Source organism: Zerene cesonia, chromosome 13 (assembly GCF_012273895.1).
Source record: "Zerene cesonia ecotype Mississippi chromosome 13, Zerene_cesonia_1.1, whole genome shotgun sequence".
Lineage (NCBI taxonomy): Eukaryota > Metazoa > Arthropoda > Insecta > Lepidoptera > Pieridae > Zerene > Zerene cesonia.
In genome coordinates this window covers 5,395,889-5,415,702 of record NC_052114.1, presented here as the reverse complement: position 1 = coordinate 5,415,702, position 19,814 = coordinate 5,395,889, and the positions used below count along the sequence as shown (strand labels likewise).

The 19,814-nt window shown below is 32.6% G+C and overlaps 2 protein-coding genes across 4 annotated transcripts in view; one reads left to right on the top strand and one right to left on the bottom strand.

Moving 5' to 3' along the window:
- The window catches only part of LOC119831198 (popeye domain-containing protein 3-like), a 10,653-nt gene extending 7,680 nt beyond the window's left edge, over positions 1 to 2,973 (bottom strand). For both annotated transcript variants that reach the window (XM_038354485.1, XM_038354487.1), the window contains exons 1-5: positions 2,756 to 2,973; positions 2,614 to 2,672; positions 2,450 to 2,534; positions 2,128 to 2,309; positions 1,902 to 2,033 (exon numbers count right to left, since the gene is read on the bottom strand). In XM_038354485.1, coding sequence (XP_038210413.1) covers positions 1,902 to 2,033; positions 2,128 to 2,309; positions 2,450 to 2,534; positions 2,614 to 2,672; positions 2,756 to 2,882 — 585 coding nt within the window. In that variant the 5' untranslated portion in view covers positions 2,883 to 2,973. The remainder of the gene's footprint in view (positions 1 to 1,901; positions 2,034 to 2,127; positions 2,310 to 2,449; positions 2,535 to 2,613; positions 2,673 to 2,755) is intronic.
- A 275-nt stretch (positions 2,974 to 3,248) lies between these two features.
- On the top strand, positions 3,249 to 19,387 carry LOC119831081 (probable cation-transporting ATPase 13A3). 2 transcript variants are annotated; one of them, XM_038354325.1, is made up of 20 exons: positions 3,249 to 3,447; positions 5,834 to 6,058; positions 6,227 to 6,455; positions 6,704 to 6,908; positions 7,814 to 8,027; positions 9,191 to 9,321; positions 9,417 to 9,599; positions 9,808 to 9,996; positions 10,280 to 10,492; positions 10,717 to 10,854; positions 11,038 to 11,151; positions 11,958 to 12,231; positions 12,642 to 12,769; positions 12,923 to 13,046; positions 13,424 to 13,585; positions 13,907 to 14,061; positions 14,559 to 14,782; positions 16,239 to 16,387; positions 16,753 to 16,940; positions 17,318 to 17,455. In XM_038354325.1, exons 1-20 carry the CDS (start codon positions 3,414 to 3,416, stop codon positions 17,453 to 17,455), a joined length of 3,417 nt encoding a protein of 1,138 aa, XP_038210253.1. In that variant the 5' UTR covers positions 3,249 to 3,413. The 2 variants fall into 2 exon arrangements, with proteins under 2 accessions (XP_038210253.1, XP_038210252.1); XM_038354324.1 differs by having other exon boundaries at positions 3,250 to 3,447; positions 5,831 to 6,058; positions 17,318 to 19,387.
- Positions 19,388 to 19,814: the final 427 nt, after the last annotated feature.

The following is a 19,814-nucleotide window of genomic DNA, read 5'->3' as shown; positions in this document are numbered from 1 at the left end:
AAAAGGATATGGGCCTCCGGCAATATTTTTTGGCATTGCTACCTAACTTTTGACTAGGTGATACGATTTTGATGGTTTCTTCTTTATTTATAGATGATGTCTCCTGTGTGGTTCCATTTAAATTTTCTCTAGTCGTAAGAATTTTAAAGCAGTTTTAATTTTTTTTTAATAATTATTTTCAAAGTGAAATCCTTATGTCATTCATATTTTATTGTCACATTTACTTAGTTAATATATGTACGTGTTAATATGTGTATATATACGTACGTATAAAAATGTAGTCACTTTATGTGCCAGCGTAAAATATTCGATATCTGCATAAATTTTACGACTTTGGCCGTATTTTCGGCCTATAAGGACATGTTGAATGTCTTACGTACATCATATAACATATCTATATCATACCATACTAATAAGTAAATATTTTTAATGAAATCTTACAATCGGAGGGCTAAAAAGGCCATATTTCTGAGAAGTTCTGAATCTCTATATCAAATAGAACCTCAATGTTTATTGGCACGTTCACCGACAAAAATTGTTTAAAATTCACTCGTGAAACGATCCATATTACAAGCTCGCCATTTGCATAATTTGTGGCCGCACGATGCGAGCTGAACGAAGTAAATTATTCTCATAAGATAGCCATAAGGTAATAACTAAATGGTAATGGGGGAAATTTTTTTACCGTATTGTAAATTGCGATTCAACAAGTTAGCAAATGTTCAGGATTATGATTTTGTGTAAAACTTCCAAGCTTAAAGTAGCTACAAAATGATTACCATAATCATTTTGTAGTAAAAATATTAAAAAAAACATCACATATTATTTATTTACAAAAAAAGAACATTAAATTCGTAATACTCTTAATTAATTAAAAGCAAAGCACTGTAGCACATTATATAAAGATACGTTTAAGTTTTAGATAAATAAAAATAATGTATTTTATTTGAATAACAATTTGTGCAAAATAGTAAGTACAAGTATTGCCACGGTATTACTTTTAAAGTTTTCGAGATTAATATCGGCACTAACAAGTTTAACTAAGTTAAGGTCGCCTGGCGTTTTGTGGTTTGGTGCTCTAAGTATAAGCATATTTAAATTATTGGTCTACAAATATCTACTCTAAAGTAATGAATTACTTATTCTTGAGAGTACATATTTGTAATTAATAAAAGAAGTATTTGTGAGGATATCAAATGATTGTTATTTAGGTATACATACTGCTAGTTGAAAAAAGATGCAGAAAGACATAGAGAACAAGGGAATAGTAAGAGAGGAACACTACATACGAAATCTTATCGAATGTTTTCAGTAGGAGTTTCCAAAATAGGAATATAACAAATAGATCGTATTTTTAAATTTTTCTAAGTATATTTTTACGAAAACTTGAAAGGTCACCAAATATTTATCGATGGAGACTGGAGCGGAATTTGTTATTGGAAATCAGGAATATTAAAAAAAAATTGTGATGAGATGATGAAGAGAGATGATGATGATATATTAACAACTATCTAAATTGGTAATTCTCAAATCGAAAATTAAACTATTTAAATTCTACTCATCGTACAAAACACAGTAGCATGCTACTATTTCACCGGTTTTCTGTGGGAGTGTGGTACTTCCCCGGTGGGAGCTGGCCCACTTCGTGCCGAAGCGTGCTTGACTCCCACATTATAAGACTGTTCTTTAATGGTAACAATAAAGGAGTAGGAAAGAAGTAATTACTTAGATAGATTTTATTAACTATTCATGGTTCGGAAAACAATATTGAGATAATATATTTATTCATTGATATGATAATCGTATATTGGAAGATATTTATATTTATTGGCACATCCTACGATTTAAGTAAAAAATTAATGAATGCATTCTAATCTAAACTAATAAGCATTGCAACTTACCTTTCCAGACAGCAATAAGCCAAGTCTATCAGTCTTGGTGAGGTTTTGCATCGCGTAAGCTTCACCAGCGTGAAGCGACATCACGTGAGCAAAATCTGGAGATACCATGCGCTTAAATTGCAATCTAGATACCTGTTTCGAAAAATAATTATAGTTTTGAATTTTTATTTATTTATTGCTGGATTAATTTAAAATGTTGATATAATATAATCTTGTTATATTTTACCTTAAATGGTTCAAATAGTGTGTGGTAGACTTCTTCAAGTTCAGGATCGAACTTTACCGGTCTCATTTCATATACTAAATACACGACTTGAGCCAAATTTAAGAAAACGAAACCAAAGTTCCATGAAAATGCATCCGGCGAACATATAACGTGCCAAGCCCAGACAGAATACAGCATAAAACCTGGTAAGCGAAAACAAGTACACCTTTAATGTGACCACTAATTTTGTTTGATAATCCATAATAGTAATTTCTAACCATTGCATTTTTTATTAATTTGAGTATAACGAGTTATGTTAAGTATTTAATAAAATCACACTTACCAAATATTAAAATTGTATGCATCCACAATTGTCCCTTTTTTGTACTTGGAGCGCAATAAGATGCTACAAATAGCAAATTTGAGAGCTGAAATTTACAAGTCTATTTAAGTTGTTCAATGTACATAATTGTGCTTTAAAATATAATTTGTAGTTTAACGCTATACCTGGAATAATGGATGCTGGGGAACTCGCCATAATGGACACCACGGCCAAAACCATGGACCTGATATTCAAACAAAAACACTAAATCAGCTGTCGTAATATTACTAGGTTCTGCAATAAAGCGTGTGAATAATAGCTAATTACCTGAAGGCATTGTGTAATTTATAGATCCCCAATCATGTAGAGAGCCATTTTCTCTAGGCCAAGTAAAGTTGTATTCACCTATTTCTAAATACTCAGTCTTCGTTTCCGATAATCCTCTGTGAGACATGTTGATTTGATAAGAAACACTTTAGTCTATGTAACCTAAAAACACAAAAATATAATTTAAACGAATGTCATTCGCGCCTAAATCAATAACATCCGCTTTTCCATTTCTCAAAGTGGAAGACTGAAATACTAGCGCCATCTAGAACTATTTATGTTAAATTATTTGTTTTGTAAGTGAACACTTTAAACGATAATTTATAACTATAACTTTATTTTTGCGTACTCTTTAAGTTCCATTTCCATGAATGTAAATTTATATAATATAAGGCGTATATTAATAAAAATAAAAATTAGTCCATTATTTCTGGTTCTTTAATTTTAAACATGGCAATTGAGTTTTGTCAGACTGACAAATTTGTTTCATTCATTCTGTCTATGATTTTAATTTCATTTACTCGAGGTGTGATGTGAGAGCGCGATTTTATTTCTTGAGATTCCAGATAGTATTTGCGATGAGGTAGCACCGATTCATAAATAAAATAATATTACAATATTATGCCTTAATTTGTGTGTGATAAATAGTTTTTCGGGAATGCCAAACATGAATAATGCCTCCGTCACCAATGGTAAAGTACTAATCCTTATATTTTCTACGAATTAATCTCGTATCTTATGAATCATAAGTAAAATATTGTGTAAATAATAACTTTTAAGACACACATACTTAAAACGTATTTATAGATGACATGAATTATTCGATATTATTGATTATGAACATGGACACTCTTCGTGAAATATATTATGCGCGATGTCACGGGTTTTATAAATGTATAAAATATGTATCGCATAGAGGATAATAAATGTTTGACGAGATATTCAAGCTCAGATCATTTATTTAAGATATATCTGTAATATATTTTGATACTTATCTAAATAGGGTACTAAACTATAGAGGTTAAATTCTTTATACAATATTTAAACATGAATATAATTATTAGATGTCAGTTTTTCTAAATTTGTATCTGTATGTTATGGTGAATTGTGAAATCTTTGAATTAAATTAATTAAGTTGTAAAACAATTATTCACAATTTCATAAAATAATAAAATTTATATGTTAGCTTTCAATGATTGAGTCATATCAAGACATGCAAATGGGTGCAACACTTTTAATTACTTTATCTAAGGTAAAGACAATTTTGTCTTTCTAATGTTCCAAAAAAAAAAAATAATATTAAAAAATCAGGTGTCAGTAATGTTATATGGTGCTTATAGAAGCTATATAAATCACCTCAATCTTTTGATTTTTTAATATTATGATATGTTTGCTATGTTATATTTTTTTTTTTAATAATTTGAACAAGACTTTTATACTTTATTAAATAATCAGTTATGAATAAGGATGCACATTTTAAATTAAACAGAAGAAAAAAAATACCTACACATTATTTTTTCATAGTTCTTTCATCAATACATGCTTAATATTCAGATTTTACAAAATATAACAGAAATATCTATACTGGAAATTGTCATAAAAACATGTTTAAGTTACCATGTAGATTATCTTTTATTGCCCCATTTCAATTTGTTCTAATAAATATAATATATTTATTAGCTATTTTTATTGGGATATGTTATTGTGTTAGTATTATAGATAAGTAAAGTTGTAGTAAATAATATGCAATTAAATAATGTTTCACATTAGATACTGCTTACTATATGAAGATGTAATAGCCTTGATTGTGATTTGATATATAGGTCATATCTATTAACTAAGCTTAGAGAATGGAATATCTTCCAACTAATAATTGTAATGTTGATTACAATAGTTGAAATGTTGATTACAAATATCAAATTGTTGAATTTGAAGTATTTATGTAGGAACATCAATGTTAATTTGCATTTCTCGTGTAAAATGACTACTCAAGACTTTTTGTCTCATGATTAACCTTAGTGTCTTTGTTGTTATGGATATTTATTTCGTAGATAATATATATTTACATATTTACATTATGAGATATACCAATATCCCAAGATACAACTGTTAGATTCTTAAGGTATATATATATACTAGCATACAGAACAAATGCTGTTCTGCAAAATAAATGTGGGCCTGAGATACACAGAAAATTTTATGAGAATCAGTCCAGCCATTTCGGAGTATGGGAATGGACATTTTGACACGAAATAAAAACGATTTTATGCAAATACAAGTTGTTCGCTCCAGGTTAGCCCGTAGCATAAATCCCATGTCAGTCAGTGGAATTGCAGCTTTCTAATGGTGAAAGAATTTTTGAAATTGGTCCAGTGGTTTTTGTGTGAAAGCATTACAAACATACAAAAATACAAATGTTTCCCCTTTGTAATATTAGTGTAGACACAGAATTTATTAAATGAATTTTAAACAATTGTTGATGGAGTATGCAATGTGTAAAATGGATAGATTACATGTATAAAATTAAATTATAATAGGAGCAATTTACAATTAATATTTTTATAATTAATTGCAGCTATATGTTTATTTTTATTAAAAATTATGTGAAGAATAGAAAAAAATGTTTACCAGCTGACTGAAGCTGTAACATTAGGGTTGCATTGTAGTGATTTATTCTTTGTTTTTTTGTTATTACATACACTTATAGTAGATGAAGATATATCAAAGGAAATAAAATTTTCCTCTCAGTATTGCCCTTATTGATTTCCCTTCAATTGCACAACAAAAATGAATACAGTGGAACTTGTGTTTTATATTAACAATATTGTAAACATGTGGGATATCAGGATGTCCCAAGTTTCGATAACCATCAGGATCCAATATGACTCATTACGGGATAAATAGATGTTCTTTTTGTGACAAAGGACTACCGTTGCCCATGAATAACTGACTAGATATAGAAAAGAAATGTTGAGGGAAAGAACGGAAAGGACTGAGTAGAGTACGAAATAGGTTATGGTTCTCCATTCACAAGTGTGATTTTTAATAGGCAAGTGTAATTTGTAAATTTCACAGAAGAATATGAAGTTATCGGTGAAGCACAATGGCAGATATTGGAGGGCTCCGCTGATGATCAGGCAATAAGGATCTATGGCTACAAATATTCAAGGCTACGCTCAACAATATTTCATACAATATGCGTATCGCTTTGCGGGCTCCCCTATTTCGCACTGGCTTACCACCCGGCGTACAATCGCTTCAAGTATATAAAATGTAGCCTTAAAACGGCAGAAGATATTTGTGGTGAGATTTGTATGATATTTAAATCTAGATTAACATTTATAAACCGACATGATCTTGTATGACTTAATTTTTTCATTAAATACATCATGTAATATTATTTTGTATTTTTCCTTTATTTACAGTTAAACATTATGCTATGCTTATTACAAAGTTCTTTTTTCTGTTCAGTTATTGACAGCGAGGGCGCATTTACAATAGAAAAGGTGGAGACGGTCGATCTTAATCTGTCAAACCACAGGGATAACAAACTTCGGTATTTTATCTACCAACACAGCCGCTACATATGGCTGAACGATCAAGGAGCATTTATCAATGTACAGGCACTTAACGAAAAACTTACTATCAATCTACTGATGGAAAATATGTCCGGAATTAACAAAAGACAACAAAATGAACTGTAAGTTCTTATTATTACTAATTTATTGCTAGTAGCTATTACTCTACCCTTGGTAGACTTTTTTATAAGTTTTTAGAATTTTTTTAACAGTTTTCCTCATTCAAAATAGGATATATTCAGCATATTTAAAATCATTAAAAGTTCATCCCTCAGTTTTTTAGTTACAATTAGTGATGTTATTAACACTTCTTTATTTAGCTTATTGAATCAAAAGAGGCGAATATTAAACAAATTTCTTTCTGTCTCAGTATAAAACTGTACGGGCCGAATTCGGTGGAAGTCGAAGTCAAGAAGTACTGGACGATATTCCGCAACGAAGTTTTCAACCCGTTTTACCTGTTCCAAATTTTCTCGATAATTCTATGGTCATTGGATGAGTACTATCAGTATGCAACCTGCGTTTTCATACTTTCCGCTGTGTCGTGCATGATGGCGCTCTACCAAACGAAACAGGTAAATATGTTGCTTATAATAATAATTAAATTCACTGTGGTTTTACCAACCATTTTCTATTCTATAGTAAATCTTATTATTCATGGGTAAGGAAATATGTTACATCTAGTAATCTATTCAAATCAGACAACGTTATGTCAGTGCACTATGTACATAATAACCAGTAAGGTAATAAATAAGTTGGTATTTTGTGAATACGATCGTTTTTATATATACATGATGTAATGGAACATGATTGGAAACTAGAATCTTGAACATTAATGTGAATCAATAGAAAACTGCAAATTATGAGATTTAGTTATCGTGAAATTGGCGCAGCGATACATTTTGACGTGACAACGTCTTAAATTAGGTTGCGGCTCGGAGGCACTCATGAAAAAGTGTAACGCCCGGTAACGTTACGACGTGTCACTGAACTATGATCGGTCCGCCGCGCGCGCAGCACTAGAGAATTGAATCGGCGCGTGCTTGTGTCTCTGTCTCTGTCTTTTTAGTAAACAAAATATATTTTCTATAGTTAAAATTTGTGCAATTCTTATTTTCATTCAATTCCTTGTTCCTATTGTGCAATTTAATAATATTCATATCAATAAATATTCTACCGAGAAAAAGACGTTGTCACGTAAAATCTTCGCCCGTAAAACCGACTTTACAGGCAACCATTTTTTTAATCTCGAATGTACTACATTGTACAAAAGTAGTGTGTTATAAGTATTCAGTAATTCTATATGTATTCAAATAATTAATGAACATTTGTAATTATGGAGATACCAATATTATATATTTACTTGCAAAATGTATAAGTTTGTTTATTGGTTGCCTAATATGTCAAAAAAAATAAAATTGTAATGATAGAACATGCACTGACAGAACATGAAATGACACTGAACAATGATTGCACCCAGATGAGCATCAAGATCCACAACATGGCGGGCTCAACGAGCTCGTTCACGGTGACCGTGCTGCGGCCGTCGCGCAGCGGGCGCGAGGAGTGCGTCGTGAACGCGAGCCGGCTCGTGCCCGGCGACGTGCTGGTGCTGCCCGCCGACGGGTGCGTCATGCCCTGCGACGCTATGCTGCTTACCGGCTCTTGTATTGTCAACGAGAGCATGCTGACTGGTGAGTTTTTATAGAGTTTCTATTTTATATAAAATCTAGAGTCGTGGACGCACTTGCTCTCCTGGTAGGAAATAGAGTGCGTAGTAAATGCGCCGACGAGCGCGTAATGCCCTGCGACTCTATGCCGCTCACCCGCTCCTGTATTGTCAACGAGAGCATGCCCACTGGTGAGCTTTTGTAGAGTTTTATTTATATACGAGGTAGAGTCGCGGACGCACTTACTCTCCTGATAGAAAGTAGAGTGCGTAATACCCTGTGACGCTATGCTGCTCCGGTTAGCTCTTGTATTGTCAACGAGAGCATGCTCACTCGTGAGACCGTATTAAAACAGTCTTCAAACTGTCATCAATATAAATGAAGAACTAGCCAAAATAAATGAGAAACAAAGGAAGGCACAAGCTTTCAAATAAAAAAAGAATTACCAAAAACAGAGACATAAAATTGGTCGAATTGAGAACCATCTCCTTTTTTCAAGTTGATTGAAAATTGCTATGAAAGTCTAATTTAAATACATTTGAATTTCCTCTTTTAGACTTATACATATTCTACAATAAAATGTTTTGTCTGAACAATATAAAATAAATACACAAATTAAGTGGTGGATATAAATTGACAAGTAATAAGTTTATGTAAATAATAACAGGATATTTTAATATGCTATTGTGTTAAGTTATTTGTGAATTTTATATCTTTATTTTACTCAAAAGTTGCGATTTTCAATTACACGTGTTACAGCATGATATTTATTACGACAATATTTGTTAATTTGTACGAATGGATGTACATTATGGTTATTATATAAACGATAAAACTTTCAATTTAGATACTTACTTTTTTACTTGTTGGTTAATAATTGCTAACAGTACATAATATATTGCTATTCATACATACAGTGAAACAATTCTTACTTTGAACACATTTTATTATTTAAAAGTAGATTAAACGAAATTCTTAAATTAATATTTTTTTAATATAATGAATATATAGAATAACAATCTTCTATTTATACAGAAAAGATTATTTTATAATCTATTCCAATAAATAATCCCCAACCAACAATCAACATGTTGATCTTCCTTAACTTGACTCGATTTAAACAGAATTTAACGAATATCCGAAATAAACCTTCTATTAGCGACTTAATTGATAATTTTTTTACATAGGTGAAAGTGTTCCTGTAATGAAAGGGCCTCCATGCCCGTCGTCTGAAGTGTACTCCACGGAAAATCATAAGCGACATACACTCTTTGCTGGAACACATGTTATACAAACAAGATTTTATGGCAATAATCAGGTAAATTTTATTTCTTAATCAATACTTTATTAAAACCAGTAATTTTATTTTTATTATACAACACTTAATTTAATCAAATATCTTATTATTCCCAGGTTCTTGCTAAAGTGGTCCGTACAGGATTTTACACAGCAAAAGGCGAACTAATAAAGAGTATTCTGTTTCCAAAGCAGTTTGACTTCCAATTCTACAAGGATGCTGTGAAATTTGTTATATTTATGTTCTGCATTGCTGCCGTGGGAATGGCCTATTCGATCTGGCTTTATGTGCAGAGAGGCGTAAGTAAACAATTCTCTTTATGTTTGACATCAAGATGGCAATTGCAAATTATGATTCATCACGGTTTTTATATACATTCGCAGTACAATAGAAACACACTTTGTTAATACAGAAGTAATAATTTTTTTTTTTAACTTGTGGCTCCTATGGAAAATATCATTTTGTTTATATTCTCAAATATAAATGCTAATGGCAATAAATTTTCAGAGTTCACTAGGCACCATAATACTACGCACATTGGATATCATTACAATAGTGGTTCCGCCAGCGTTGCCCGCGGCCATGACGGCCGGCATAGTGTATAGTCAGCAACGCTTGAAGAAAAATAGAATATTTTGCGTGTCACCTCCGAAAATTATCATCTGTGGAAAGTTGCAAGTGATGTGCTTTGATAAGGTTAATATTTTTACGAGATATTCGAACAAGTTTTATATTGTAATTTTTTTTATTGTTCACATTATCCAAAAGTATTTAAATTATAGAATAATATATGTAACAGGAAGTTAATTATTTAACAAATTTCTACTTATTTTTTTTTATACGCAAATAGCAGAATGAAAAAGAAGAATTTTAAATCGCTGTATTTAAAATGAAAGCTCTAAATGTCGATAATCTGCATTAAAATATCTTCTATGAATCTTCCTATGACTAGATTTTTCCTCATATCCCAAATTTTCAGACTGGGACATTAACAGAGGATGGCTTAGATCTCTATGCGGTTATACCGTGTAACCAAGACGAAAGTTTTGGTCGGTGTGTGGATGATATCAATGCGCTACCGGTTAAGAGTCCTCTCGTACAAGCGCTGGCTGCGTGCCACTCGCTCACCAGTATTCTGGGGCAGTTGAAGGGGGACCCCTTGGATTTGAAGATGTTCGAGTTTACACAATGGGTGATTTTTTTGTATTCTATTTGTATGACTTAAATAAACGATTGAAGTTTTTATTTATTAACTTTCATGGTGTGTAATGTGCAGATAAATTAAAAAAGTCAATGTATTTTTTGCACACTCATTCAGTATCCAGCCCGCGAATTTTCATTCCAAGTCTGAGGACCTAACCACTGAGTCGTTACTGTTATCTCAAATTATTAATTATATTTTTTTCTATTGTTTAGATCCTGGAAGAGCCAGGTCCAGAGAATACACGCTATGATAATCTAACTCCGGCTATTGTTAAACCGCCCACTGCTCGCAACGAAGATTTGCAGAACTTGGACAACTATGATCCTCTGACTATGGAGATGCCATATGAGGTATATAACTATGTTGTTGCAATAATTGAAAGATAACAAGATTGCTTTTCATTTTGAATTATCTTATTGTTTTTGTTTTCTTTGTTTATTTACAGGCTTTCATACAAAACGTTCATGCCAGCCCGATTGTGAATTGTTTTACTTATTTTGCAACATTTCATAACTTACCTAATATACTTTTAGATTGGATTACTGCGTAGATTCCATTTTTCTTCGTCACAACAATCAATGGGGGTCATCGCAAGAGTTCTGGGTCAACCATCTATGGTTTATTACGTCAAGGGTGCCCCTGAGAAGGTAATTCATTGCTTGTTATATCTCTTGCTCTCTCTAATATAATATCAGTAGTGTCCTATTCAGAAATTTACAATTTTGGTGTAAAAATTTTTATTTTGGACACCAAAATTTGCAATGTTTAAATTTATTTATTTTCGAAAATTTTTTTGGTTATTTTATTTAGATTTGTCGTTCAACATGTCATAACTCAAACATTTATTTATTCAATTAGACTTCTTCTAGAAGCACTCTTAAATCGTCATAACATAGTTTTAACATTTACCACCGATTGGAAAAGGAGTTGCTTCAGAGAAGTGCCTGTAAGAAACTCTGTAGTTGCTCTTTCAAAATCATGTCAATTTTACATTTGACTTTTTGACTCCTGTAGTTCTAAAGCCACGACATTATGTGGATTTTCATCTTCCTTCAACCCAATATATTCATTAACATTACAGTAAACTCGCTAAAAGAAGATGTTCTTTCATATATTTTCGCCGAGTGAAAAGAATATTTTAATTATAAAAGTATATATAGGTTTATTTAATAAACGGTTTCATAGAAGCTGATTAGTGGAATGAGTGTTCTTCAACCTATACATTAACTTATCTTGATTATCTTACATAGCTTTACTACAAAAGAAGGTAAACTCTCCAACGAGATCAATTAAAAAAAATTGCATTATTGTGTACATTTTTATTATCCAAAAAATTATCAATAGATTCCCTTCCAAATAAATTTTCTTATATCGATGCACCATAAGCCTAACAAAGGCGTTATCAACAGAATTCAAGTCTCATATAACCATTTAATACTTTAACGACATTAAGATTGCAGGAATGTGCGATCCGATGTCACTTCCAGACAACTTCAGTTCCACACTCAATGAATACACCTCAAATGGGTTCCGTGTTATCGGCCTCGCGTACAAGAAGTTGGATCGCAAGATGAAATGGATGGACGCACAAAGGATCAAGAGGGAGATGATCGAATATGGGATGACGTTTTTGGGCTTTCTAGTCATGCAAAATAGCCTGAAACCGGAGACCACGCATGTGATTAAGGAGTTACATGAAGCTAATATGAGGCAGATTATGGTTACTGGTATGTATTTACTATTTTGTTACGATTTGTTGCATATTTTCTATTGCAGTCTCTTATATATAAGCTTTTTATATATTTTCTTTGTAAAGAACTATAACTATAAAATATGTATTCAAAAATAAACAAAAACAATGGAGATATAATGTATTATCTTATCATCGTTCAGGGTATAATTTTTTTAAGTAGATAATTTTTACATAAACAAATCATTATTTATATTAATTTGCACCATTTCTTTGTCAATTATTTTTTTAAAAATCACAGTTAGATCTATGAATATAGAAGGACAATAAGTAGTATAAAAATAAATAAGCTTGGACTTTACTTGAAAATAAAAATATTTTAACGACGTGTAAGAATATTTTTCTGTTCGAAAGTAACTAACATTTAAAGTCCATCTTTAATTTTAGGTGACAATATTATGACGGCAATGTCAGTAGCGCGGGGCTGTTTCATGGTTCAGCCACAACAGAAAGTGGTGTTGGTAACACTGGGATTGCCGCAGACCAGTGAGCAAAGACCACCACTCATCATGGAGGTAAATTATTAAATTGTTATTGACATAAAATATTACAATTTTCACGTGAGTCATGAAAACTGAGCATTTTATATTTGTTCAATTATAATTTCACCACAGTTTATATAAATAATTGATGATGTTTTATTTTTAAACTTTTTGTTGGTGTGTCAGGTCGTCGGTGAAGGCGGACCACCAAAACTATCCTTGGACGATTACGTCATTGCTATGGAAGGAAAGACTTGGGCAGTAGTCAGAATACATTATCCCGAGTTCATGCCTACTGTGATGAGTAAAGGTAACACAAAAATATTATATAACAAATCTAGCCACATCAATCTTTGTGTCTCATTTTTTACGAAATCTGTTCCATGATATGAAAAATGAAACCGTTGCCCAAAAATAGTCATTTCTTTTTATCATACCCATCATTTTTTCTTCTTATTTCTTTTGATAAACTTTTGACAAAATACACTATATGAGTTACACAAGAAATGAGGAAAGCAAAAAGTAAAAAGGATATAGGAAACGCTATTACAGTTTACTTGTCTGATTGCACTGATCTCAAGTAGATGATATTTAATAATAAAGTAGATGATATTATTTAAAAATAAAGTAGATGATGATATTTAATCATATAAATATGTAGTTTTATTAACTTATTTGAATTATTAGGTATGATATTCGGGCGCTTCGGGCCCGATCAGAAGACGCAGCTTATAACAGCGCTGCAAGGCGAGGGGTTGATAGTGGGCATGTGCGGGGACGGCGCCAACGACTGCGGCGCGCTCAAAGCGGCGCACGTTGGCATCTCGCTGTCGGAGGCCGATGCGTCGGGTAATCATTCACTTGTTTTTTTTTTTTTTGCCAAAAAAATTGCATTTTACAAACATAACTTATTTGGCCTTTAAAAATGTTACAATAATTAAAAAGGATTAACGTAAAATAAAAGAAACCTTTGCATTAAATAAAATTAATTATTGAAACACATGAATATGTATTATTTATAATGTGTTCCTCATTTTGATTAATTTTGACACGTTTTTATCAGTTTCATCTGTATATTTTTGTGATTTTAGTTTGACGTATTTTATGAAAGGACTCAATGCATGTTTCTTTTGATCTATATTAATTATTTAAATAAAAATAAAATTTCAGTGGCCGCACCATTCACATCTCAAGAACAGAACATTCGTTGCGTGAAATTATTAGCGCTGGAAGGCAGATGCGCTCTCAGCACTTCATTCGCCATCTTCAAATACATGGCTCTCTATTCACTTATACAATTCTTCTCTATTCTTATTCTCTATAATGTAAGTATATTTGGAAATTTATGAATCGGTACTTTTGTAAAATGCATTGGTTTTAAAAAATTTACTCACTCTAATGGCGTCCATAACTTGCGTGGGACGTTTAAAGGGGGGAGTCAAATCACATCTAATGGAACGTTAGGGAGAGAAGTTGTCTTGGTAAATATCACACGAATGTTTGTATTGAAACAAAAAAAAAATTACTATTTTGGTCCAGTTTTGAGATTCTACAAGCTTAAGATTTTAATCTAAAGCGTAATTGTAATACGATTAAGAACAATAATTAATTCGTTCGAAAGTAATTATCATTCATACCTCGTCGTTATATATTACTGACTGTTAAACGATTAGAGTGGAAGAAAATAAAAAAATAAACACATAACGTAATTTATGGACACCCCCTTACATACGCGTCCTCACGCCTTTTACGTGCACAAACATGGCACGCTATAGGTGTGTGTACCTCACTAATCTGATTGGCACAATCGCCCCGCCCGCAGTTCTTCTCGATCCTCGGCAACAACCAGTTCCTGTACATCGACCTGGTGCTGACGACGCTGCTGGCGCTGTCGCTGGGGCGCGCGCGCGCCGGGCCCGCGCTGACGCGCGCGTCGCCGCCCGTGTCGCTGGTGGCGCCCGCCAGCCTGCTGCCGCTGCTGCTGCAGGTGGCGCTCGTGCTGCTCGTGCAGGTGCTCGCCACGCTGCTGCTCTTCGCGCAGCCCTGGTGCGTACCCGCGAGTTCAGTTAGCTCTCCGCCAGCGGCTTCACCCGCGTGGATAGACAGTCCCGGGGTTTTACCCTCATAAAATGCGTTCCCGTGGAATTTTAGATTTCTTCGGGTTACAAATTACCTTTATACCAAATTTCATGCAAATCAGTTCTGCGGTTCAGGCGTGAAGAAGAGACAGACAGACAGACAGTGTTACTTTCGCATTTATAATATTAATTGAAAAGTGGGGAAGTATGTTTTTTTCAATATGTGTGCAGATGCTTTTATATTAGTTTTATATTAGTACTATACTTTTTAAACATACACGCACATCGCTTCGCTACTCACTAACCTCCTAGTGTAGCTAATAAAAGCGTGTTAACAATTTCACTGCTGATCCAGAAACTTTTTTCATCCGGCGATGCGGCTATGACACGCTCAGCGTGTCTCCCGCACCGGCGGCAATCTTGCCGTACCGCTTTTGTCGCTGGTGCGGGAGCCCACGCTGCGCGTGTGCGTAGAGTCAAGCCAGCTGTGCGGGCGGACACACCGTGTTTGTTCTAAATATTTTTTTTTTTTTAATTGTTCTATTTCTGATATCGCGATTTATTTTTAAAGAAATTACAGTAGTCTTTATTTTTCTGCACACATATTTGTATTTTATTCAAAATACTTTATATATTATAATGAACAATGAGCTGAAAAGGTACTAATAACGACCTCTCCTTAAATTTTTTAGAGTATTATACATTTAGAAATTAAAAACTTTTTAACGGATTTCAAACGCGATTTATTCATTATATTATTAACCCGACGTTTCGAACACTACGTCGGGTTAATAATATAATGAATGATTCGCATTAAAAAGTTTGAATTTCTAAATGTATAATACTCGTGTAAAATCAAACACAAGAAAATACTAGAATTTGATTTGTTTACACTCGTACATAAAGATATTCTTTCTTATGGAATATAGATTAGCAATAAAAGTTTCATGCAGAACGCGCTTCAGATATTAGCTTCGGAGTGTTAATATAACAGCGCATGAATTTATCGTCAACCAATGATATTAGAGAGGTTATTTTGTATATAAAACGTTGTCCAACGTAAATTTATGTTTTCTTTTTTTATTATTTGTACAAAATATTTTCTTGTTCGTTTTATTAAAATTACATCCTAACTATCTAAACAAAGAAAATAATAAAAATGGAAGAAATCATAAAAAATATATTTTATGATAAAAATGTGTTGCCCGCACGCACTGGCGTCTTGGAAAATAAAACACGCACAGCGTGTTTTACGCACCACGAGACGCGATTTCTCGCGAGTGCGGCTTCACACGCTAGGCGTGCGAAGACGCATACTCGGTTCGAAGCATTTTTACACAACAGGTGTGTTTCAGCAGTGAACGTGTTAAAAAGAAAAACTCCTTATATAATTAAAACTGTTTCATACATATTTATTTCCTTAGGTTCAAATCTGTGGAGGGCGGTCCGGATGTGGAACAAGTGAAGTGTTGGGAGAATACTGTGATCTTCATAGTGACATCATTCCAATATTTAATTATGGCATGCGTTTACGCCAAGGGGTGGCCGTTCAGAGAGCCGTTCTGCTCGAATTGTAAGTGATTTTTTCATTATTTGTCATATTTATTACTATACTTTGTAACATAAACGCTTTTTATGCGAAAGCGTAAAAATAAAGGGGATAAATATGGTGTGTAGTGGCCCAACTGATTGCAATAGTCATTTGTGATATTTTCTACTCTGTGTATGTCACTTTAAAATTGTAAATACCGTTGCATAACAATCTATACCGCGTCTAACGAAAAATAATACAAGCAATTATAACGAATCATAATTTTTATATAATTTGCTATACGGCGAGGTAGATTATAATCTAATGATTTTTTCAATTTTTTATTAACATAAGTAATAGAGTTAAAAGCAACGTCTTTTACATGTTTCTTTCTAACTATATTTCAGATTACATGGTGATAACACTGGCAACACAAGCAGTGTTCGTTATCTTGCTGTTGTTCTGTCCTTGGAAGAGCCTTGCCGAATATATGGAGATCGAAGAGATGAAATCAGCTGAAATTGAACAAAATTACTTTAGAATTTACATATTAATCATACCAGTTATACATTTGCTGCTGGCTGTGGGTGTTGAAGTGAGTACCTACTTTAATACTTGCAATATTTATATTAACCCAACATTGTAAACAACAATTATGTCTGTCATGAGAAGAATAAAATCATTCAAATACTTGGAAAGAAGATGAAGAAATAGATGAATGAGTTACACAGAAAACACGATTGATTTTAAAATATTAAATTGTTAAATAGTTAAATTGAACATTATTTTATACTGTCTTCTGTTATTTATTTATTTAAACTCTTTATTGTAAAAAAACTCGAAAAAGAGCAGCACACAAACACACACAAACAAGTCGCTTTTCTTGCTAGGTAAGTAGCGATTTCTTCCAGAGGTAGTTAAGCATATGTCTGTACTCAGTCACTACAGTCGACTCGTCGAATTCTCTTCCAGGCAACGTTCTCGGACCCGCAGCTGTTCAGCAGCATCTACCGGTCGTTCCGCAACCTGACGAGCGACAAGAAGGAGGAGGCGTCGGCGGACGCGGAGTGCCCGCTGTGGCCGCCGCACTCGCCCGCGCACGTCTGCTGACACACGCACGCCATTGCGGACATTCTGTATTTACTTTTTAGTCTAGTTGTATTCAATAAGTGATAACGGTATAGATCGGCCCTCGATTCATGCTAATATTGCCACGAGAGGCCCATGCGCCCTACTAGCTGTCCGCCCTGGCTTCGTCCGTGGTACATATGTAGACTGTGCCTGATGAAGCTTCCTAATGGTGAACGAAATTTGAAATAGTTGAAGTTTTGTGTGAAAGTGTTACAAACATATAATCAAATACACAAATGTTTACTCTTTAATGTTAGTTTAGATAACCGTTTGTTTAGCAACAGAGTTGGATCAATGTATTGTAAAAAAATGATCCGCCGTGGACTGACAACATTTAAACAAAGTTTTCCAGAAAACGTTGATCAACTGTTGCTCAACAAATAACTTAAGTTAGTTCACGTGTAAGCACATAATATAAAATGTAATTTGATAGAACATGTCTTGAAGGAACACACTGGTCTTAAAAATTTGTATTTTTATTATTACATATACTCTTAAGAAAATCAACTGCTTACACATAGATTCTTTTTATCAGTAGTGCAATAAAATAAGGAAATTAATTGATTAATGTTTATTAAAACTTTCTTACTTATACTGGTGCACATACTTCAAAACCTTTTATTATCAATGTATGTAGTTGAATAATTTCCTATTCTAGTGATTTTGATTACCTTTTCATATATTATATAATAATTAATCCTGAAACTTATACCTATGTAAATAAAGTAGAATAGATTTATACGCAAATATATTTATTTGTAAATATTCATTTGCTTAGCATTTACCCCAGTACTTTGTTTTTGGTACTTATTGTGATTCCGACTACTTATGTTTTTAAATTTATTTCAAGCCGCGGCAAGATGGCGGTTTTTTCTATAAAGATATCTAATGTAAGATGAACGTTTAGATTAAAGAAAGCAAATGCCAAAATTTTGAAGTATTTACATGTAATGGTTCCAACCATTTATTGAAGTACTACGATGTTATTTATGATATACTTTTGAATATTATTAAACCTAACTTTTACTTATCAAACTATGGCGTGTAAAACACGTACGATAACTTAAATCAATTTACTTAATTATTAATATAACGATAAAGGTAAAAAAAATAGCGGCGAAATAAGTGTTATACTTTTTAAAAGCGTTTCACATTAACCACGTGAAATCTTTTTCAGTATTTTTTTTGTTAAATTTTGCATTGAATATTTATACACCACTGTATCCGTGATAGCAATTTTAGAGTTTGTTTCGAATATGCAATGTGGAATTAGATAATGTAGTATTATTTAAGGCTATGCTTCATTCCTAATAATCTAGTACTTAGTTTTTATTAGACAATGGAAAATACTTAGAAAAAATACTTAAAAAAACGAATGTGAATCAATCGTAATCTTGGAGGATAATGTTATTTGTTTGGAAATACGAAATAGTAATTCATAAGGTAACATAGGCTAATAAATGTCTTAATTAAATTATTAACCCATGTATAAGGATATCTTCACATACTATATTTTTTAATTGGATTTATCCTATCGTTTCTTATCATTGTGTTGTATTCATTGAGATATTTATAATTTTGCGAGATACTCGTAATGTCTAACCTAAAATAGTTTTGAATTAGGAATTTATAAAAGTGTTTCCAAGTTTGGCTTAACAATAAATTATGCACTGGTTGGTATAATTTTTCCGTACTTTTATAGAATGTGTTTTTAGATTTTAATCCTCAAGAATTACATCATTAATTGAACTGCATTATTATGATGTTTGTTTCTTGTTATGTTAAATCTTTCTCGAATATTGGGAATTTGTTGACTATTTTTTTTTGTCATGATAATGTAGTTCGATACAAACATGACTATAATATTAAATACTTGTAGATGGATGTGACCAAATGTATTTAAATAAAAGTCGTTAAACGTGTGTGTGTAATTTTATTTTTCTTAATGGAAAGTTTATAAGATATTCTAAGTGCAGTTTCGATTTAAGTCTTATATAAAATCTTACAGATATAAAACATGAACAATCTTTTAATTAGATTAACCATATGCCTTAAAAATATTTAGAATATTTCATTATTCAAAATGTATTCAGATTAGATACTTATCTATTTCTTGGAGATATTATGATGATTTTCTTTTTTTTTTTATGTCACAGACGGCAATGGAGCTGGTGGGACGCCTGATAGTAAGCGCTACCACCGCCCATGAACATTTGTAGAGGCTTAAAGTCGATTACAGACCTTACGCCTCTACAAATGGATTGCCGACTTTAAATTGGGAAGGGATTAAGGAAGGATTGGCGAGAGGAATAAAGGAAAGGACTGGGAAGGGGAAGGA